At 58.7% G+C, this 22,118-nt stretch overlaps 2 protein-coding genes across 3 annotated transcripts in view; both read right to left on the bottom strand.

Annotated features, from left to right (window-relative positions):
* The window catches only part of BMP8B (bone morphogenetic protein 8b), a 31,587-nt gene extending 10,939 nt beyond the window's left edge, over window positions 1-20,648 (bottom strand). Inside the window, exons 1-3 of one of the 2 annotated variants that reach the window (XM_079776498.1) lie at window positions 19,966-20,648; window positions 8,634-8,823; window positions 8,106-8,254 (exon numbers count right to left, since the gene is read on the bottom strand). In XM_079776498.1, coding sequence (XP_079632624.1) covers window positions 8,106-8,254; window positions 8,634-8,823; window positions 19,966-20,299 — 673 coding nt within the window. In that variant the 5' untranslated portion in view covers window positions 20,300-20,648. The remainder of the gene's footprint in view (window positions 1-8,105; window positions 8,255-8,633; window positions 8,824-19,965) is intronic. The other variant, XM_079776499.1, reaches the window with a different exon arrangement.
* OXCT2 (3-oxoacid CoA-transferase 2) lies at window positions 3,042-5,772 on the bottom strand (the record flags this gene model as incomplete). Its single annotated transcript, XM_079776406.1, is given in 10 exon segments — window positions 3,042-3,110; window positions 5,145-5,319; window positions 5,321-5,429; window positions 5,432-5,481; window positions 5,483-5,504; window positions 5,507-5,538; window positions 5,540-5,585; window positions 5,588-5,641; window positions 5,644-5,700; window positions 5,703-5,772. Coding segments are annotated over 10 exon segments (684 nt in total).
* Window positions 20,649-22,118: the final 1,470 nt, after the last annotated feature.

The following is a 22,118-nucleotide window of genomic DNA, read 5'->3' as shown; positions in this document are numbered from 1 at the left end:
TGAGGACACCCGGCTGACGGGCGCAGCTGCCAGGCGTGGCCGTGCTCACCCTGCCCGAGAGCAGGCCTCCCTGCTTCCTGACGCCACAGACGGACGGGTCAGTGGGCGGAGACACTGGACCAAAGTCCCAGAGCCCGGCTTTAGCCCGGGCCGGTCTGACCCAGAGCCCAGGTTCCTGTCCACAGGCCCGGGTCGTGGTTAAGGAAGAAAGGACTGCGGGCAGGGACGTGACTGGGGCCTCCGCCCGCGGAATGGCGAGTCTAGAAACATGGATTTTACCCACGGCCTCCAAGACTGAGGCCGCTGTGAAAAACGCTCCTCAGCCCTGCCCTGTCCACTCCACCAGGACCCTCTTCCTGGCCTCTTCCTGTCCCACGTGACCTCACGATGCTTTCACGTCGCAGCAATGGAATAGCTGTGGGAGCCTTTAGAGGAAACTGTCCCTCACACACCAGAATTCACTTAGAGATTAGCTTATCGCCAGACGTTTGGTTACTTCCTGGCCTTTGTTATAAAGAAGAGAATGAGATAGAACCTCTTCATTTTCTTTTCCTGTGGAATGTTAGCAGGAGCGTGAGTACCAACTCATGTTTGTTTCTCAAACACAGTGACCACCCTTCCACTTCCGTGTGCATTCCCCTCAATGCTGCAACACGGACACACACATACATGCACACCCATGTCTGTACATAAACACACATGCAAATGCACACATACATAAGTAGGTATATATACTTGTGCCATTAGCAGGTCTAACATGATCCTCCATTAGACACACAGGCCAAGGACATTGCCTGCCCCACCCACACTCCTGCTGCTCAAAGGTCAGCTCTTAAACAGCTGTGCTTTAGACCTGTGTCCATGGCCTTAGTGAATCGAACACCTAATGAATCCTAAGACCAACCTTCGACCTATGACATCACCGCCACAAAACAATGCTCTGGGCCCATTAGAGGCTCCAGGCAGGACTGAACCTGCTAAGACAGGAGGCTGAAGCTGCCGGCGCTGTTGCTGGAAGGAGCCCAGACAGAAGCATTTGGGAGAGTTTGGGTCATGGCAAGTCGCAGTCAGGGGGACACAGGGGAACCACGAGGACACAGGCCACAGGCCACATGGAAGCTCTGCGAGCAGAGGGGACAGGCCAGTGAGGCCAGGACAAGGCGGCCACGGAGCCACGAGCAGATGGGCGCCTGTCATCAGGTGGCTCTGGAGTGAGCTCCACGGCCTGGCCGACACAGGGGGCGCCTGGGGCCCAGCAGCCCTCCAGCCTGTGTGTGCCGCGGCCGGGTCCCTGTTCCCTGGACAGCCCTGCCCCCTGGGGCCCAGAGGACATGCCTGGGGCTGTGCTCACTGTTTGCTTTTCTTTGTGCAACTGTCTGTTCGAGGATCTCATTGGGGTGTCCTGGGTGCAGGGAGGAGGACATAGATCAACTAGGCAACGCCACTGAGGCAGCGCGTCACGGAGGCAGCCTGTGCGGGCACGGGGAGCCTGACTGCGGATCCTGGAGCAGCTGATCCTAGTTCCCATTCCACAGAAGCAGACACTGAGGCCCAGTGAGCGGCACCTGTTCAAGGTCCCAAGCAAGCTGCAACCAGCCAGGACAATCCTACCCTCCCCGCACACCCCGCAGAGGCAGGTCTGGGGCAGGGGGGCCGGACCAGGGGCTGAGCCCAGTTTTTCAGACGGCCTAACCTGGGAGGCCTGGGAATGGACCCCGGCCCTCCTTCCAGAGCCCAGAGCTCCCCTCCCATCCATCTTGAGCAGGGCTCCTGCCTTCTGGCTGTCTTCCTGGTGGGCCCCTCGGCTGCCCAGCTCTGACAGGCCCCTTTCCAGAAAGGCGGAGATGGGCGCTTAGGAGCCTCTGGGGCCCAGGTGCCGCCTCTAGATCTGACCTTGTGAGGTGCCGGCAGGCATGCTGTCCCCTTTGCAGGTGAGGGGGTGGCGTGGCCACGCCTGGAGCTGTGGGCCCCGCAGGATGGGAGACGCTGCTGCTCTGAGCAGGTGGCCCCAGGGGGCCGCTAGCCTCACCCATTTCTGAGTCTGCCCCATCAGAGCCAGATGTCTGGGCAGCTCACCTGCCCCATCCTGTCCTCACTCATGCGCCTCCCCAACTGTGCCAGGCCAAGCTCTCCCCCAGGCTTCCTTCTGCTCAGGTGCCACCTGCAGCCCCTGCTCCACCTCAGCCTGAAGTCATAGATGTGACCCTGGTGCCACGTTGAAGGTCACGGGGGATGCCTGGTGGAAACCTTGGAGGGAATCCCAGCTGTGGACCTGGTCTGTTTTGGTCCCTCAGGTGACGTCATCGCGTGAGGATGGGAAACTCAGTCCTTTTCCTCCTTTCTACTGCTTAACAGCCTGGAACTTGTGGGCCCCTGGGAATCTCAGCCTGTTCCACACTGCGGCTGGGACGTTCCCCACTCCCAGGGCACATCTGCCCAGAAGCCCCCAAGGTGTCTACTCCATCCCACGCACCCCATCTGGCCATGGTCCCTGGCCTCTTCCCCCCACACCCGCAGGCTGTGCCCTCAGTGAGCACTGCTCCCAGCTCTCCATCCCAGGACCTGTCCCTCCTGGGGATGAGGCCCCTACGAGGCCTCCCTGAAAGGCCTTCCTTGACCAGCTGGAACTTCCTGCTCTTACCCAGGGGCTCATGTTGGTTGTGCGCCCCCTAGAGCCATGCTTAGGAAGTGCAAGTTCCATGTGGGGGGCGGGTTTAAAGCCGCCTCCAGATTCCCCCTTCTCCCCCTCCAAACACACACATACAAACTCACTTTTTTCTAAGTCTTTGAGACTAAGGAGTCAGGATGAAATACCTCAAGCCCCTCTTGGATTACAGAGAATATTAACAAGAGGCCGGCTCCGGCTCCACAACAGGGAGGGAGGACAGAGTGTCTGTCAGGACACAGGAGCACTGTGAGTCAAGGTGAGAAAGCCCACCTGAGTCCATCGGTAGCTTTCTAGAACTCCTCCCATCATCAGCCACAGCCCTTGGTGGACTATTTAAGGAGGAAACCCCGGTGGCACCAACAGCCTCTCCCCGTCAGCACTCCATGACCAGGGCACTGCCCACCGCGGTGGTCTTCCTCTCCTTCTGGAGGCATCCACTTAGCTGCGAGGAGGAGGAGGCGTGTGGGGAGGAGGTGAGGCTACAGGAAACTAAATTTAGCAACAAAATGAAAGGCCCAGCAGAAAAGTCAGAAGGGCCAAAGGAGAAAATCTTTCCTTTAGACAGCATGTCTTCCCGTCACAAACTGACATTTTTTGGGGGGGCTGTAATGCCCTAGCCCCGTGGTCGGCAAACTGCGGCTCGCGAGCCACATGCAGCTCTTTGGCCCCTTGAGTGTGGCTCTTCCACAAAATACCACGGCCTGGGCGAGTCTATTTTGAAGAAGTGGCGTTAGAAGAAGTTTAAGTTTGAAAAATTTGGCTCTCAAAAGGAATTTCAATCGTTGTACTGTTGATATTTGGCTCTGTTGACTAATGAGTTTGCTGACCACTGCCCTAGCCGGTTTATAAATTGCATTATTATTACTGTTATTATTATTTCAATCCTCACGTGAGGATGTGTTTTTATGGATTTTAGAGAGAGGAATGGAGGCAGAGAGAGAGAAACATCGATGTGAGGGAAACACTGATCACTTGCTTCCCACACGCGCCTGGACCTGGGTACGTGCCCTGACCAGGAATCAAACCCGCCGCCCTTCCGTCACGGGAAGACGCTCCAACCAGCGGAGCCACAGCAGCAGGGCGGACGCTCACACTGTGTGTTTCCATGGGACAGTAAAGTGGCGCCTCTGCATCCTCTGGGTGGTCACTCCCTCCCTGGACATCTCCCCACGTTCATGGGGGAAGAAACCTTCCTGTGGGTCACCGCCCGCTGCACAGCTTCATGGAGAATCACAGTGAAGAGGCCTCTGAGTCCCGGACGCCTGCAGCAGCGCTTTCTGAGGCCACAGAGCACACGGATAAACGCCTGCTCTCCTTCGGTTTTGTTAAAGTCACTTCCCTCTTGAGAGAACCGTCTTTCTGTGGTAGAAAGCCTGAGGGGCCAGGAGGACACGGTCAGGCTGCCTGTGAAATGGACGCATGTGATCCCGGACTTCCTCCTCCTCGGGATGAGACCCGGAGGCTAAAATGAAAGACCAGCCTCTGTGAGCAAGGGCTCCTCCCAGTGGGCTGGGAGCTGCTGCAGGGCCTGGCCTGGGGTGACGGGCGAGGCACTCCCCGCGCTCTTCCTGATGTCCTCGGTGAGGCCTTCAGAGCGCAACCGCGCCAGTCCTTCCTCTGTGCACGTCACCCGGCCTTTTCCATGAGGACTGCGTCCACGCACCCTTCCCAGGCGGGGTATCGAGAACTTCTCCAAGATTTGGGGTTTGTTGGCCTTGGGGCAGTGCTCCATGGAGAGCACTACTTCGTCTTGATCCTGGACACCAAGTCCACCGCACCCCCATTCCCTGCACCTTCTTTCCGGGGTCATCCGGGTAGCCGATCACCATACTTGGGAACCTGCGTGGTCCTAGCACAGTTAGGTGGATGTGTCCCCCTCGATCATAGCAAATGAGTCATCGCTGGAGAGAAAACAGCTCCTGGGAAGGATGATGGCGGTTTGCTTGCCAGCACTGATGAGATCTGCATCCACCTCCTCCCAATGGACATGGACCCACGCCTGGGACTCCATCTTCGCTGTGAAGGTGAACAGCTACATTGGGACAGATGTAGTTGCTGGCCAGAAGGGTTCCTATGCCCACGTTGGCATACATGCCATCCTCAAACTCCAGATCGTCCCGCTTGATGATTTGAGCTGTTACATCATCCGAAGACTTAGCTTTTCCATCTTCCTCTTTCCGGATTGTTTTTTTTTTTTTTTAATATATTTTATTGATTTTTCACAGAGAGAAAGGGAGAGGGATAGAGAGCTAGAAACATTGATGAGAGAGATACATCGGCCAGCTGCCTCCTGCACACCCCCCACCGGGGATGTGCCCGCAACCAATGTACATGCCCTTGACCGGAATCGAACCTGGGACCCCCCAGTCCGCAGACCGACGCTCTATCCACTGAGCCAAACCGGTTTCGGCCTCTTTCCGGATTGTTAACCACTCAACTCTTTTCTCAGACTTTCCCCCTGTACCATGTGACCTACATGAATGTCTTCTGGGGCAAATGACCCCACACCCACCATTTCCTCAACCTCCACCACGGGGGTTCCAGCAGCTCTGCACGTGGGCAGGTTGAACTTCCTGGCGCTCCCCCTGGAGATAGCCTTCTCCCCTTTCACCGAAGCAACATCCGGGTGATGGCCGCTCCAAGGACAGTGCTCGCCTCCCCTCGATGGGCTGACTCCTGACGGCCACTGCCCTCGTGGTCGTACCTGATGGGGCGCCTCCTTCCTGAACCAGAGTCCCGCTGGCCCTGGGCGTGTCGAAGGCGGCACCCCAGCCCCGCCTGCATGGATGCGCTCAGCCAAAGGGCCCTGGGGTCACCTCCAGCTCCAGCTCACCGCCAAGAAGTGGTGCTCATAGAGCGCGTTCCGGCCCATGCGGAGCAGACCACGCGATGCGGGTCATCTGCTTGGCCGCCAGTGAAGGCCCAGCCCGAAGTGGTCCTCGCCCGCGTTGCTGCTGATCACAGTCAAGTGCTCACTGGGGTCTGAGCAGCGCCCCTAACGTTCTCCGGAATCGCACCGAGCCCAAAGCCCCAACCATGATTCTCACCCCATCAGAGATGCCCTCCACGGCCTCCACGGGTCCCTGAGAACTTGGCGCGGGCATACGCGCTGATGGTGAAGCCGCACAGGCAGCCCTGGGCCCATGAGGACCCTGAGCAGCTGGTGGGGACACAGCCCCTGAGCACTGCGGCCAGGAGCCCCCAGGAACGGGCCCTGCCAGGGACAGGCAGCGGCTGGCCATGTGCGCCCCAGGCCACGCGTCAGAGCAGGGAGGGCTCCGGGCTGGGGCCGCCACTCCGCCCAGCCTCCCTCTCTGACCCAAGGCACCACGCCTCCCAACCCCCCGCCCCCTTCACCCCCAAAGGTGGACAGCCGCAGGGCCTGGCCTGGGACTAGCTCCAGGGCCCACGAAGGTCCCCAGGGGGCGCCCCTCAGGGGAAGACTCAGTCGCAGGTCCCTTTCGGGCTCCATCGCTGAACTCCTTTCCCAGGTGCCGGCCCAGTTTCAAGGCTCTAACCCCACGTTTATATTTCACTGGTTCCCTAACCTGTGTCCCCAGCATGCACCTCTCCTGGAGCGACATTTTTATGGACCTCAGCCAGGGCTATCAGTGATATCAGGGCCAGAGAGAACTCTTCATCCCCCACCTCAAACCTGCCCCTCTGCTATTTCCCCAACTCAGGGAAGGAAAAAGGATATATTTTAAAAACCCACTGGCACACAGAGAGCAGACTGATGGTTGCCAGAGGGGAGGGGAATTGGGGGCTGGGGGCTGGGTGAAAGGGGAGGATTAAGAAGTGCAGACTGGTAGTTACAGGCCTGACTGGGTGGCTCCGCTGGTTAGAGCATTGTCCCCATCGGCCAAGGCTTCCCTCCCATCGTCAGGGCACATAGAAGAGGCAACCAATTGATGCATAAATAAGGGAAACAACACACTGACGTCTCTATCTCTCTCCCTCTCTCTAAAATCAGTCAATAAAAACAATTCAAATAGTCACGGGATGTAAAGTACAGCATAGGAAATACAGTCAATACTATTGTAATAACCAGCTATGGTGTCAGGTGGGTACTGGAAACATCTGGGGAAGGCTGTAAAGTATATGATTGTCTAACCACCAAGCTGTCCACCTGAGATTAATAGAAAATAATATGGAATGTAAACTGTAATTTTTTAAAAAATCCAATGGCTCCGTCCACTTTATTCCCGACCCCTCTACCCACTTGTCTCCATTTCTGCTGCTACCAGCCCGCCCCCAGCTCTCCCCGGGACACCGGCTGCCGGGCCTCTCTGGCTTCCCTTCACTCTGCCCCACAGCTTACACCTCTCGCCGAGGTCAGGGTGCTCACTTTATGCAGACAGTAAATAAAGCTCTTACTTTACAATAGTTGAGATGTACAAAAAATTGCAAAGGTACTTATACAGAGAATTCCCCTATACCCAGACGCAGTGTCCCCTGGGAAATGATAAATTTCAATTACTATGGCACATTTGTCACAACTAATGAGCCAATATTGATACCTTCGTACCTAAACAGCATGATTTATTCAGATTTCACTTACTCCGCTTTCCCCAAGGTCCTTTTTCTCTCCAGGATCCCATCTGGGATCCCACAGGGCACTGAGCCATTACAACGCCTCAGGCACCTCTGGGCTGTGGCAATTCTCAGGCTGCCCTTGTTTTTGATGACCTTGCCCGTTCAGGCATTCTGCAGGCTGCCCCTCAATATGGGTTTGTCTGATGTTTTTCTCATGGCGACACTGGGGTCGTGGGTTTGGGGAGAAGACCCCTGAGCAGAGCCCTCCCCTCCCCTCATATCCAGGGTACACAAGAGCCCAATGAGCTTCCATAGGAGCCTTGATGGCCTGGCGGAGGTGGTGCTGGTCAGCTTTTCCCACCGTCCAGTTACCTCCCCTCCCCCGACACACTGCCCTCAGGGAAGCCCGTCACTAGGAGCTGCCCACACTAAGGGGTGGGAGTGATGCCACACCTCCTGAGGGATCTTCCATGGAAAGCTAACTCAGACCCTGCCGTCCTCCACTGCTGTGACATTCAAGCAGCTCCCTAAACAATCCACCCCTTACGCTGGTTTCCCCTAACGCAGAATGCCCGCTGCCTGCCTCTCTCAGCTCCTCTCCTTCCAGCCTCTCCTTGACCTGTCTGCTCCCGCCGCCACCCATGAGGCCCCTGATGTAGTCACACACCCGATCTGGGGCCCACCTTCGGGCTCTCTACGCCCACTGCCCGGGATGAAGGAGGCTCCGCCCCTAAACACCTGGTAGATGAGAGAATGCCTGAATGCTCCTCCCACAGGTGAGAAAACGGGCTTGGAGGGTAAGGAACCTGTGAGGTCACAGGTAGAAAGCTGCAGAGCTGGGATGCAACCCGGCCCCTCTGATCGGAGCCGCGGAGAAGGTGCGCGGCCTGGCCGTCCTTACCGTCCTCTGTCTCCATGTAGAGGCGGAGTCCCAGGTCCTTGCTGCGGTTCAACAACCAGTGGTCACTGGCTGCTGTCACGTCCAGCACCAGCCAGCCCTCGTCCTCAGCTCGGAGCGTCTGAAGATCCAAAAAGAACAAGTCAGACTCCCTGTGGATACGAAAGAACAATTAACCGAAGCCGGCACAGCTGCCTTCATGCTTCCTGTGCCCACCTGGGACCGCTCCTGGGGCGTCGACCCTCCTGGCCCTGAGCTGGGCGCCTCACTGCCTATCTCACTGGATCTACCTAGGAAGGTGCTGCTGCCCCCGGGGACAGATGGGGAAACTGAGGCTTGGGAGCTCAGTGACCCGTCCAAGGTCCCACAGCCAGGACAGCAGGGAGGGGATTGAAGCCAGGGTGCCAGGGCCTTGGTCCAAGCATCCTTCCTCTCGGAGGGGGAGCTCCCAGGAAGCCCCTGTCTGTCCCCCCGGGGCTGGGCCGGACACACCCACAGAGTTTGACCGGGAGGCGGGGTGGGGGCAGGCACCTGTTGGCCCGCTCTCTGACCACCTCGAACATGCTGACGTGGAGGGTCCTGTTGAGCAGGTGGGCGCTGGGCAGCTTGTAAATCCGGAACTCGGCAGCTGTGACCGCCTCCCCCGCCGGGATCTGGGTCAGGTCAAAGCGGAACTCCTTCCAGTGGGGCTCCTGGTGGCCCGGGGAGCGGTCGAGCTCCACTGCAAGACAAAGCGGGCTGTTCGCTCCTGGCTCTGGGCTCCTGGGTGGCAGTGCCCGGGGAGCCAGGGGCCTGGGCAGCCTGGGAGAGGCATTTCCTCCCTGGGGATGGGCCTGCCCACAGGCTCTGCCCCCAGTGCTGAGGGCCCGCAGCCCTGCAGGGAGGTGCCCAGCACAGCACCTGATGCAGGGGGGCCAACAAGGCAGCTCCCATTTCTGGCCCCCAAGCCTCCACCCAGCAGGTCCGGCCCAGCCCCCTCTGTCTCTGGGCCCACAGATGAGGCAGAGAGGACAGGTCCCTCCTTGGAGATGGACTTCAGAGCCAAGGAGAAGGGCCGAGTGGCGGCGGGGACATGACTGAGTGCACTTCAGAGCCCACCCAGGTGTGTGGATGGGACGTGGGACGGTGAGCGCTCACAGCTGACATCGGAGCTGGGCCTTGAGGGGTGACAGTGAATTCACCCCGAGGTCACGGGACAAGGATGCTGCAGAGGAAGGGACCACTGTGAGCAAAGGCCTGGAGCTGAGAGCTGACAGCACAGACAGGGAGACAACAGCCATAAAACACAGCGAAGGGCGCACGGGTGCAGGGTCCTCTTGGAGCAAGGTGGAGGAGGAGGGAGGGCAGAGGGAGAGATGGGAGGAACAAGAGGCAAGGTGGGAGTGACAGCTGCTGGGGAGGCCCAGTCCGTGCTGGGGAGTCGGAGGTCCCGTGTGGTGGGATCTGAGCGGGCTTCCTGGAGGAGGTGACCTCTGAACTGGCCTCAGAGGGTGGGATGACATCTGGGCAGGGGGGGAGGTGGCAGGGAGGGCCTTCTAGGCAGAGGGGACATCGAATGCACAGGCTGAGTGGGCCAGGGCCACCCACAGATCAGAGGGGTGGGGTACGGGCTGTGAGGTTGGCGGTGGCCTGACTGAGGAGCGTTGGAGTTCCGGCCTAGGAGCATGGCCGTGCCTCTGGCCAGTGGGGGGCCAGGGCTCCGGGGCAGCAGGGAGCAGGGTGAGGTGTGGAAGCTGTGCGTGGAGGTGGGGTGAAGCACGGGCTCAAGGGGGACCCGAGGTGGCTCTGTTGCGGGGCCTGGTCCAATACTTTGGGCGAGAGGCCGCTTGTGCCGAATTGATCCCACAGCCCAGCTGCCGGAAATGCCCAGGACAGTGTATTTAGGGCCGTCTCACTTTAGCCTTCTGTCACTTTCAAACACTAAAAATCTGTGTTTCCGGAAAGCGGGGGCGGGAGCCGCCCAGCACCTTCCCCCAAACCCAACACTGAGATTTTAATTACACGTCTGCGAGTCTTTTTAAAAAGTCTCTCTCTGGCTACTGGGCTCAGCGACCACAAGTCACCAGGCTGGTGGCAGAGGCGGATGTGGGGAGCACGTCCTGTGCTCGTGGTGGGAACCTGGTCCAGGGATGGCCGGGCAAACAGCTGTGCTGGGTGGGGCCGGCAGACACACATGTTTGGGCAGGAGATGAGTGTTTCATTCCCAGACCGGGAGGAGAGGAAAGAGAATGTCCATCGTCAGACAGGAAGCTGGACACGCAGCGAGCGCCCACGGGAGCCAGGCGGTTTCAGAGACACGGGTGGCACCGGGGTCCTCCCGCACAGGCAGAGGGCGTGGAGGGCAGGTCCTCCGCAGACACATGCACACGCACGACTTTGGTGACAATTCCCGCGATTCGGGGACCGCACAGCCGTGTCCATGCCGTGGCCGTGTGAGAACCCAGGTCCGTGGGTGGAAGAGGCCCCGGCTGTTGGCCGTCACAGGGTGGGCACAGAGTGAAGGCGTGTCGTTCCTTCACACCCTCCGTCGGACCCTCTCCAAGCATCGCTATGTGCACCCATCCCCAGGCACAGGGGGGACTGACGGGTGGGTCACTGGGACTCTGTCTGCAGGCCTGAGGCTGATTTCCATGTTGGATCCGGGGACTGAGGGAACCAGCCGCCAACCTGCCAGCCCCACGTGGGCACCAAGCCGCGCGGCCTCCCTCCCTTGCTGGGCCAGGAGCACCTTGTTCACCTGAACGGACTCTCCTTCCGAACGTCCGGCCTGTGTTTTGATAAACCAGCAGTAGCTCCAGCACAGGAAACTGCCCCCCTGGCTGCTCCCGGCAAGCCCCGGAAGATGGGACATTGTTACAAAAATGCTTTCATCAAAAGTTGGAGAAATTTCCTGAAGTATGGAACTGGGTAAAGAGAGCAGCTTGTTTACCTGACGATCAGCGGGGAGGGTGGGAGAGGACCCTGTGGATTGGCAGCTTTTTCAGCTGCTTTGAGTTAGGAGAGATATTGCCCCAAGGTGGTCTTCTGAGAAAGCATTTTCTGGCCTCGATTCCCTCCTTGTTAACTGTGCAGATCCAGCTGCTTCTACCAGGGAGGCAGCTTCGGCAGCTTGGCGTGCAGGCTTGACCTTGCCCCACCAGGCATGCACTTCCCTCTGGGCTTGCCTCCTCCTCTGTGCACCGGGAATAAAGATGCTGCCCAGCTTTCCTCGTGGGCCATGGAAGGGCTTTGTCAAGAAGCAATGGGCTGGGCGGGGTGACCACTCCACAGGAGTTTAGGATGAACCTGACGTGAAATCTCCCAACTTTGTGCCAAGATGCGATACTGCCCGGAGGCCACGGCAGAGATCCCAAAGCCGTGTGGTGGAGGGAAAGGGAGACTCTGAATGACGTTTTTCTGTACTCATTTGCTCATTTATTTATTCATTAATTTATCAAGTTCAATTTATCAGCAAATATATCAAATTCTTACTGTATGGCTCTGGCAGTGTGGCTCAGTTGGTTGGAGCGCATCCCACGCACCAAAGGGTGGTGGGTTCAATTCCCGGTCGGAGCACACACCTCAGTAGCAGGTATGATCGCTGGTCAGGGCCCATGGGGGAGGCAGCCAATCAACATTTCTCTCTCTCTCTCTCCCTCCCTCCCTCTCTCTCTCTCTCCCTCCCTCCCTTCCTCTTTCTCTAAAACCAATAAACATATCCTCGGGTGAGGATTTTAAAAAATTCTTATTGTAGATAAGAGTCTCTCTGGACATGCAATACAGCAGTAAACAAGACAGAAGTCAGGTCTCTGCACTCATGTACTTTACGGTCTAATGGGGAGGGAATATAAACAACAAAACAAGTAAAAGAGGGGATGCCATCTATTGTAAGTGGAATATAGAGGGTTGTGGGGTCAGGAGTAATGGGAAAGGGGTGGGCAGTGCTTTTCTTAGGGTAGTCAGAATGGCATTCCTTTGAGTAATAGGTAAGAGCAGACGTAAACATTTACACACGTTACTGGTAGGAATGCTGTGGACAGGAACCTGGCAATACCCTAGCAAAATTACATATGAATTTATCCTTGGACACATCGATCCCAAGGACAAGAAGGCAAAGGATGAGAGCCATGTGCACAAAGCTATGCGTTGGGTACGAGAGACAGACAAAGCTACGCCTGGCTCAATAGGGACCTCTAAATGTTTATTTTCCACAAAATTACAAAGGCTGCCCAAAATGTTCAAACACCGAACCAGCTCTGTCTGGGGAGGCAGCACACACATTTAGTTTCTGAATTGCCTTCATGTGGCTTCCAGAACAACAACAGTCATGAGTCACCATGCGCTAATGGGACCCTGGGCCTTCTCCGCCAGCCCAGTTACACAACCCCGGGTCCCACGTTTGCCGGAAGGGCCCCCGTGAGCAGGAGGCAGCCTCCACAGCCACAACCACCGTCAACATTCTGAGGCCCTGCACCTGCCACTCGCAGATGCCACACCCTGCACCCACCAGCCCGACACCAGCAAAGGCTTCAGCTATTTTCGTGCCTGGGAGAAAATTGAGTCACCCAGATGACCTAAGTCTATCTTGTTTCTGTCCAAAAAGTAAGACTGCAAAAGACCCCCCTCTTGCTCCAGCCCGGAGAGGCTGTTAAGAGAGCAGAATCTTCCGACCTGCCCGCCAGTCCTTCCTGCCCTCAAACCCTTCCCCAAGCCTGGCAGGGCCCCAGGAGGGGCGTGAGCTCAGCTCTGTGTTCCAGGACCTTCCTGAGCTGACCCAGCCCGTCCACAGGGCCTCCGGGGCTTTCCAGTTCCCAACACCCTCCCAAACCTCCCGGAAGCCACGTCTTCTGGGTGGCCCCATCCGTGTCTGAAGGCTGCTTTCCTCTCAGTCCAGCTGTAAAGGCCCCTTGTCCTCCTCTGACCCCACGCAGATCAGCCTGCTGGTCTCGCCCTTTCCCCCATCCCAGGGGCCCCTGTGCCTGGTTCATCTGCCCCACGGACAGTGAGCAATTTGAGGACAGGGACCAAGCAGTGTGAAGTGGAAGCAGGAGGCTCCGTCCCCTTCTTCCCAAGAGCTCCTGGTCCCCAGGACAGTGGCTCGGGGCCCAGCACCCGGGCTGTGGGCTAGGGCACTGCTGCTGGTCTGGGAGAGGCTTCCTGTCACGGCGTCTCCATCAGAGGCCACGCACGTGTTTCACTTTCCTGTGGGACTTGCTGGCCCCGAGCCAGAGGGCAGGCCCCCCCAGGGTCCCGGAGGCGGACAGGCTGGGCCTGTCTGGCTGGTCCTATCGGTAATGGAGGCCGAGGGGTCCCCATGGCCGGTGCAGGCCCATAGAGGAGCCGAGGAATTGATCACCTATCGATTCTGCATCCTGAAGGGCTTCCCCCACCAGAAATCTCAGCGCTGCCGAGAGGAGGCCCAAGGTTGCATGGCTGCGGTATTTTTAGTCAGTTCTCATTACTGACTTTTTTCAGAGCTCTTTCCATAAACGGCTCTGCACACATAATTACCCATCCGGACCTCAGCCGGCTTCAGACCCCAAATTAAAGGGGGCACCGCACACTCCACCACATCAAGCCTGCCAAGGCCAAAAATAGGCCCAAGGAGATGGGAGCCAGGGGGTGCGAGCCCTCCGGTGCAGACGGGGAAAGCACGGAACTGTGGGCGTTTCCCAGAAAGATGTGGTCTCGGGGACACAGCCTCTCTCCTGTGGGAACGTGTTCCCTGAGGAGGTGGCCGCCTGTGCCCCCACTCTGCGCTCACCCCTGGAGCAGCCCCCGTCGGGAGGCAGGCGGTGGGCACCTTCTTTGGTCAGAGCTGCAAAAGCCTTCAGGGCAGCCCTGCATCAGTGGGGAAACTGAGGCCCAGAAGGGGCAGAGACTCGCCAGGGGCCGCATGTCAGGGAAGGGTCCTTCACATGGACTCAGGCTCGAGCTGATATCAAAGGAGTGGCCTAGGGTTCCTCTGGGCGGCAACAAGGGCCGGGGGTCACCTGTCTTCAAGGTTCTTCCGTCAACAGGTGCCCGGAGATGCCGGCTGCAGCCACCCCCCTCCGAGCAGGCCCTGCAGGGACTCAGGACCCAGGGGGGGACCCGGGACATGCTGCACCCATTGTCAGTGTCTGAAAAGGCAGAGAGGGCGGCCCTGCTCTCCCCACCGGCCAGGCCAGGCTCCTTCACCGGGTCCCGGCCCTGCCTCCCGCTGAATTCCTCTCCTTCAACTTCGCCCACAGAGACGGGTGCATGGCAGAGGGGCAGGAGGGAACATGAAGAGTCAGTCAGATTTGGTCCCTGCTCTCAGGTGGCTCATGGTCTCCTGGGGAGGAGGATAAAGAGGGTAGACACACCCCTGAATCTACAGGCAGAAAGTGACCAACAACCAGGAAGCATGGGGGCTCTAACCATGGAAGGAGCCTGGCTCTTTGGGAGGAGTGGGGGGTGGGAAGTGTCAGGTTTATGGAAACCCCTGCCTACCCCCTTTAAAAACAGACATGGAGGTGAGTGTAGTCTCTGCAGAGGGTATAACACGAGTAGGATGTAATGTATCAACTAGCCGCACGTTTCACTTAGTCCTACTCAACCCGGAAGGTAGGCCTCGTGCACCTTAAAGGTGTCTTAAGAGTGAGGAAGTGCCCTAGCCGGTTTGGCTCAGTGAAAAGAGCGTTGGCCTGCGGAGTTAAGGGTCCAGGGTTTGATTCCGGTCAAGGTCACGTAACTTGGTTGCAGGCTCCTCCCCGCCCGTGCCCTGGTCAGGGCTCATGCAAGAGGCAACCAATCGATGTGTTTCTCTCACATCGATATTTCTTTTTGTCTTTCCCTCTCTCTCCCACTCTCTCTAAAACTCAAGGGGGGAAATGGATTAAAAAAAAAAAAGAGTGAGGAAGGGAGGGTCGGAGACTCTAAAAGGAACCTGTGTAAAGTCTCATGGCTCCCAAGTGGCAGAGTTGGGATGAGCACCCCGTGGTTTGATATAGCCACGGAGAGATGAGTCCAAGGATGCTCAGAGCAGCTTTATTCATAACCCCAAACCAGAAACAAGCCACGTGTCCATCAGTAAGAATGGGTCCATGTGGTGTGGTCATGCAACGCAATATAATTCATTTGTAAAAAATAACTACAGCCCTGGCCGGTTTGGCTCAGTGGATAGAGCGTCGGCCTGCGAACTCAAGAGTCCCAGGTTCAATTCTGGTCAAGGGCATGTACTGTGGTTGCAGGCACATACCCAGTGGGGAGTGTGCAGGAGGCAGCTGATCGATGTTTCTCTCTCATCGATGTTTCTAGCTCTCTATCCCTCTCCCTTCCTCTCTGTGGAAAATCAATAAAATATATTTAAAACATAAAATAAAATAACTATAGCCCTGGCCGGTTTGGCTCAGTGGATAGAGCATCGGGCTGCGGACTGAAGGGTCCCAGGTTCGATTCTGGTCGGGGGCATGTACCTTGGTTGCGGGCACATACCCAGTAGGGAGTGTGCAGGAGGCAGCTGATTGATGTTTCTCTCTCATCGATGTTTCTAACTCTCTATCCCTCTCCCTTCCTCTCTGTAAAAAATCAATAAAATATATTTCAAAAAAAAATAACTACAGATACATCGTGGGTGAATCTCAACAATATTACGTTGAGTGAAAAACCACACACAAGACTATGCACCGTATGATTCCATTCACATGAACTTCAAAGAACAGGCCAAATGAACATGTGGTGACAGAAATGACAAAGTGGCTGCCTGAGGGGATTGGCTGGTAGGACTCCCAGGGGCACTCATGTCATATGTGCCTGTGTGGTCTGAATTCTGTGTAATGAGCATGTGTTTTTTCTGTAAGCCCCCAAACAATAGACACTTTAAAAACAGGATTCTCAGTTTACAACATGCACTCAGTGCAGTCCAGGTCAGAGGCCCTTACTGGACCTAATGATGGGCCAGGCCTCGGGGTGGGTGGAGAGGCAGCTTCTATGTAGGAGAAGAGCAGAGGATGTACAGGCAGGGAGACCACCTGCTGTGTGGCCTTGGGAAAATCAAGGACCGTCTCTGAGCCTCATTCTTCTACTTCACAAACATATGACAGTATCTATGAGAGGGCAGTGAAGGAACAGATGTGGAGGTCTGGGCTGAGGTCATCCCTGGGTGTCATCTCACATGATCCCTGAGCAGCCCCTTACGGTGGGTACCGTGAGCTTCTCCGTTTTACAGAAGAGGAAACTGAGGCTCTGAGATGAGAGGTGGACTGGAAAGTCCAGGTCACACTAAGAGTAGGCAGCATGCAAATTCTGTCTGGGTCCCAGGTCAGAACCCTGAGCCCAGTCCTGTCTACTCCCCCCTGTCCACCCCACCCCCTCCTGTGTCCAGATGGGGTGACACTGTCTAGACCTGACAGTCACCCCTGTGGCTCCTGTGTTTGTCATTTGTCTTCCCCACTACAGGACAGGTCCACCAGGGCGGGGGCTTTGCTTTGTTCACTGTCGTATCTCAGTAACTACAACTGTGCCTGGCACACAGCAGGTGCCACATGACCATTTGCTCAGTGAATTAGTGGAAAAATGAAAGCATTCCCTAGCGAAGAACCAAAGAAAGTGGCCTGGGGCTCATGGAGGTAAAGAGTCAGCCCTTCAAGGTCACAGGGCTGAGCAGGACCTGGGCCAGATCCCTCACTCCCAGCAAGCCCCGCCTCTCCCAAATACCACAGCCTCAGTTTGTCAACACCTCTGTCCTCTGTCGCCAGAGACCCAGGAAGAAATCGGTCTGGTGCAGGGAAGGGTCAGGACAAAAGTGAAGATGGCTTCATTCATTTCTGGTGGACTTCCGCCTGCAGTGCCGTTCCTGTCTGTTTCTCAATCTGGAAGAGGAGCACCTGTCACCACAGTGACATGAGGTGGAGGATTCAGGAGGAGCAGAATTGGTCCTTCCTGCCTCTTTGCTCCTCAGGAGGGGCTGGGCTGACCTGAGATGGCTGAGGTGCAGCCAGTCACACCTGTGCTTGGAGGAGAATGTGAGAAGGTCTGACCAGCAGAGCCTCAGGGTCAGAGCTGAGAGGCCCCTGTTTTTCTGACACCATCGCCTTAGATTGGATGGGAGACCAGAGGCCCAGAGAAGAGGAGTCTGAACCTGGGGGTTGCTCAGCTCAGGCTGTCTCCTCCCTAAGCCCAGGGACACCAGGGGAGGTTCTGTCTTCTCCACCTGGGTATCCGCTCCCATTACTGTGTTCTGGCCATAGGAAGCCATGTTTCTACATGCATGAGATTGCCAGGCAGGCCAGGCTGGGCCGCCATTTCTGGCCACAGAAGTCTACGAGAGGCCTATGGCCACTGGGTCCCACAAACTGCCACTGATGGCAATTTGGCTTCTCAGGAGCCAGATGAGGCCGATAGGGAAGGTGGGGCAGGAGGCAGAAGGTGTGGGAGCCGGGGCGTGGGAGCTGATAGCACAGCGACTCTGCTATTAGACTCCATGTGGCTCAGGAGCCTGGGGCCTGGGCCTCCAAACAAGAAAAGAGTCCTGCTAGGTGTCTAATCCCCACATCAGTCTAGGTAATTACCAGTTAAAACCACTCTCACTGAGAGTTCTACTGGTGCAATTAGTATGTCAGAATAAAGAAGTCCCTCTGACAGCTGGCTGGGCCCGCCCACAGCTGGGCTTCCACTGAACAAGGACCAGCTTGTTGCTCCCACAGGCCTTAGAGCTTATGAAACACACAGAGATGGTGGAGGAAGAAGCTGGGGTTTGGAATCCTCAGCCTAGATGATGACATGGACATGCTGTGTGGCCTGGGCTGGCCATTCAACCTCTCTGAGCCCATGAAATGAGGCTGGTAAAACAGCTTTGCGTGGTGCTGCATGGATGAAACAAGGAGTTCTAGAGCTATGGATGTTCAAATGTTGGTTTTTATTCTAAAAATTGGTGGAAACGCCTTTGCCTGGCTTTTAAAATCTGTTTCTGGGTTTCACATGCGTATAACACACATGGGGACGTTCCTGTCACATCTGAACCAGCGCTGGGCAGTAGTTGGGAGGGACCAGAGTCAGTGGAGAAGCCCAGGTTCACCCTCAAAGAGGGGGCTGACTTTCTGCTCCTCCCAAGTATCAACCAATCACACCACAACTCTGAGGATGCACGGATCACTAGGGGTCCCGTGTATAAGGAGGGGCCTGAGGCTCGGGGAGGGGAGGGGCTTGCCTAAGATCACACAGCAGAGTCAGGAGGGGAGCCAGGTCTTCCTGAGCTCAGGGCACTGCTTGATTCACAGCAGCAGCTCCCATTAGGGCTGTGCACGCCTTGACCCAGGGGATGCTGGCTGAAGCAGGACATGGGCTGGGCGGTGACTCACTCTGGTAGATGGCTCCCTGGGGGGCATTTTCCCGGTGACTCCATCCACAGCTCTTCTTGGTCCCGAGCCCCGGGTCAGCTTGTCCCAAGTACAGAGCTCCAGCCTCAGTTCCACATACTCTCTGTCCCTGGTCCCCACCCTGCCCTCTAACCAGGAAGGCAGCATCCAGAACCAGTGACCCAAGTCCTGTGCCTGGCACTGGGCTCTCTGCAGAAGTGAACAGCTGCCTCCTCCTGCTCATGGCCCCACCTCAGCCCACCACCAGCCCTCCTTGGCTGTCCCCTCTGCCTGCCCTCCTGCAGGAAGCAAATGGCTGAGGACCTCACAACTCCCGCTGCTGCTCCATCCCCTGGGTTCCTCTGCCTGGACCACGCTGAAAGCTCCCTCTACCCTGAGAGCCTGGTGCCCTTACGGACCAGAAGTACCAACCTGGGCCGGCCCTGGCTGGGCGCGGAGAGGCCCTGCTGCCCTGGGTGTGACAATGCCTGTCCCAGCCTCACTGTCCGCATCTGGGATGAATGTCATGGCTGTTAACGGGCTCTTGGGAGGACTGGGTGAGGCTGAGGTGGAGGGAGGCTGGGTCCTCTCCCTGCTCTCAGCCCTCAGCTCTCCCCACCGCGAGCTGAGCTACAGTTCTTGGGTCCCCAGGTCCAGTCTGGTGTCTTTCTGAGCCCAGGCCCCTGCCCATCACTGGCCACAGACAGGAGGCAGAGGGGACGGGGGACAAATGGTCATGACTGTACATTAAGGAGAGTTTAGTAATGGGAAAGGATATTTCTGAGAACTTTAAGGGTAAATGGCTCCAGATTTGGCTGCGGAGAGGAAAGCTGGGCTTTGCCTGGGAGAACAATGAGGGTCCAAGCTGCCCCTCGGGCCACTCCACAGGCCTGGACACTCGCTGCATGTGAAGCCGTGTCCCAGGCTCCGGGCGTGGTGACAGGACCACAGACAGCCCCACTGAGCTGAGCCCACACCTTCCCCCCGGACCCTGCAGCCACAGCCCCGCCTACAGGCTGCCAGAGGCTGCCGTGGGCTCAGGACACCGGGTGCTCCGCTCCGCTGGTCATTTCGGTGATGTGACGGGCGTCCTACCGTGAACTTTGTCCCTCCTCACACTGCCCTATCTCAGTGACAGCATCACAGCCTGTTTACTCATCGTCTCCCCAGGACCAGACTGTCTTCCCGGCACTGCCCAGTCCACCTGACGCTCCATGATTCCTACCTTTGGGTGTGTTTGGGGGCGGGTGACTGTACTCGCCCTGGGACGCCAATTCCTGCGTCTGCCCCGCCCGACCCACAGCTCACGGACCCGCCCACCTCAGACCGGGCCCCGCTGACCCGGCAGCTCCCACTCCCCTGCGGGGCCCCGTCCTCCACACGGTCACTCCTAGCTCACCGCCGGGCACCCACTGTCCCAGGTTGTGCCCGTCCCCCGCAGCCCGTGTTCCCGCCGAGGGGCCCCCACGGGAGCGCGCGGACCCGGCTCGCTGTCCCGCACGCGCCTCCTCGCGGAGGTCCCGGGTCCCCGCGATCCCCGCCGCCCACGCGGAGCCCGCACTCACCCATGTTGACGAAGCTCATGACCAGGTCGGCGCGGCCCAGGCGCCGCTCGCGAGGGCCCCCGTCGTCGTCGTCGTCGCCGGCCATGGCGTGGTAGAGGTCCAGCATGAAGAGCGGCGCGGACGCGGGCAGCCGGGCGGCGGCGGGCGGCGCGCGGGGCCGGGGGCGCCCGGGCAGCCCGAGCACCGCCAGGATCTCGCGCTGCAGGTCGCGGCGCTCGCGCGGGCCCAGGCGGCGGGGCGGGCCGCCGGTTGGGGGGCGCGGGCCGGGGCCGCCGCCGCTCAGCGCGCACAGCGCCAGCCCCAGGAGCCACAGCGGCCCGGGGCGCGCGGCCATGGCGGGCGGGACGCCGCGCTCACCCGACGCGCATCCGCTTCGCCGCGGCCGGGGCTGAGGCTCCCCCGACGGCGCGCGGCGGGCCGCGCTGGGGGTCGCGGGACGGGACGGGCGGGAGTTGCCCGCGGCTGCAGCGCGGTCCCCAGAGAACCCGCGCGGCACCTGTCGCGGCTCTGGGTCGGGTGGCGTGGACGCCAACACCTGAGGCAGAAGCTACTCGGGACCGCGGACCGCGGCTAACGCGTCTGCCGCCGCCGTGCCCTGCAGTCGGGCTGCGGACGCCGCCGCGCAGTCCCGGCGCTCGGGGAGGTGCGGACCCACGAGCTCCGCTCAGCACAACCCGCGGGCTCTGCCGCGCGCCCGTCTGCTGCCGGGTCCAGCGTCCGGCCTTCGGGCCCCGCCCCCTCCGGGCCTGACCAATGGGGGCGCGGGGCGGGGGCGGGGCCAAGGCCCCAGAACCCACCTTCCCGGTGCGAGCTGAGCGTTGTAATTGATGTTGTGGGCGGTGCGCCCGGGAGATGCTACCTGGTGGGTGGTGGGCAGATCGGACCAGGGGCACAAGGATCAGCTGTCGTGGTCGTCAGGGTCGTCCCGGGCTGCCCTCGCAGCCGCTGGCCACGCCATCGGGGGGGTTCGGGGCCGCTGGGCTCCAGGGTAGCGGCCGGGACAGGAGAAACCAAGAACCTGCGCTCCCGCAGGGCGTGTCCTTGAGCGCCCCCGCCAGGCGAGAACCCCGAGTCTAGGTCTGGCCAGCGGGTGACCCGGCAGCCCCGCCTTGGTGCGCTGTGTAGCCCCAGAACCCGAAACGAGGCCTCAGTCCCGTCTGGAAGGGCTCCGTGGGTGCCAGCCAGGCCCGGAGAGTGGGCGCCTTCTTCCGCCAGCACAGCTGGGCCCAGGATCCCCGCCCCCACCGCTCCTGGCCGGCCTCCCGGCGCCTTTCCGCTGTCCCCTTGCATATATTCCTGGGGGCTTTTTCCCCATTGATGACAGCTCAGTCTCTGCTCCCAGTGCGCCCACCCACCTGGCTCCCGCGTGCCCCAGCCAGCGTCCCAGAAGGGCCGCCTCCGCTGGTCCAGCGGCTGCGCGGTCACCGGCAGCTGTGCCCTCGGAGGATCCCGGGATGATAGAACCAGGAGAGGCGCACCGGCCTCCACCCCTGCGGCGGCGCTCTGGGGCCCTTCCTCGGCGCCGGGGAACAGCCTTTGCGCATCTTAACTGCGAAGGCCCTTGGCGTCTTCCACCCTTGGCCACACTGGGCGTTATTGTTAAGTATATAATTAAATAAACCTCTGCCAACGTGCAGGTAACACAGCCCTCTGCTGTTGTGATGTGCACGTGGGGGCACTGCTCACTGCTCTCTTCTTGAACCCTCCCTCCCTCAGCTCCCAGGACACCGCTCGCCTGCTTCTCTTCCTTCCCCCTCCTGCCCGCTTCTTCAGCACGGACATCCCTTGGGCTCTGTCCACAGTCCTGTTCTCCCTTAGACTTTCATCCTGGTGACGAGCCCATCCACCTGAGGCTTCAGTGCCATTAGAGGTCGTGCCTGACTCCCCAATACATCCCAGCACAGACGCCACTCCCGGAGGTTAGACGTTACCTCCAGTCACTGGTTAGACATGAGCAGAGCCAGAAACCTGGGAGCCGATGCGGGCGCCTCCCTCCTGGTGGCAGTTTGTCTACGGACTCTACCTTCTAATCATTCTGCTTCGTAAATCCTGAGCCTTCCCACGCCCTCCTACACCACGTGGTTCACGTAGCATCTTCTCCACCCGGGAGGGCTGACAGGCTTCCCACTGGCCTCCTTGGTTCTCATCTTATT

Source organism: Cnephaeus nilssonii (genome assembly GCF_951640355.1).
Source record: "Cnephaeus nilssonii genome assembly, chromosome: 7".
Classification (NCBI taxonomy): Eukaryota; Metazoa; Chordata; class Mammalia; order Chiroptera; family Vespertilionidae; genus Cnephaeus; species Cnephaeus nilssonii.
Note: the sequence above shows the minus strand (reverse complement) of the source record. Positions and strands in the feature narration are given on the sequence as shown.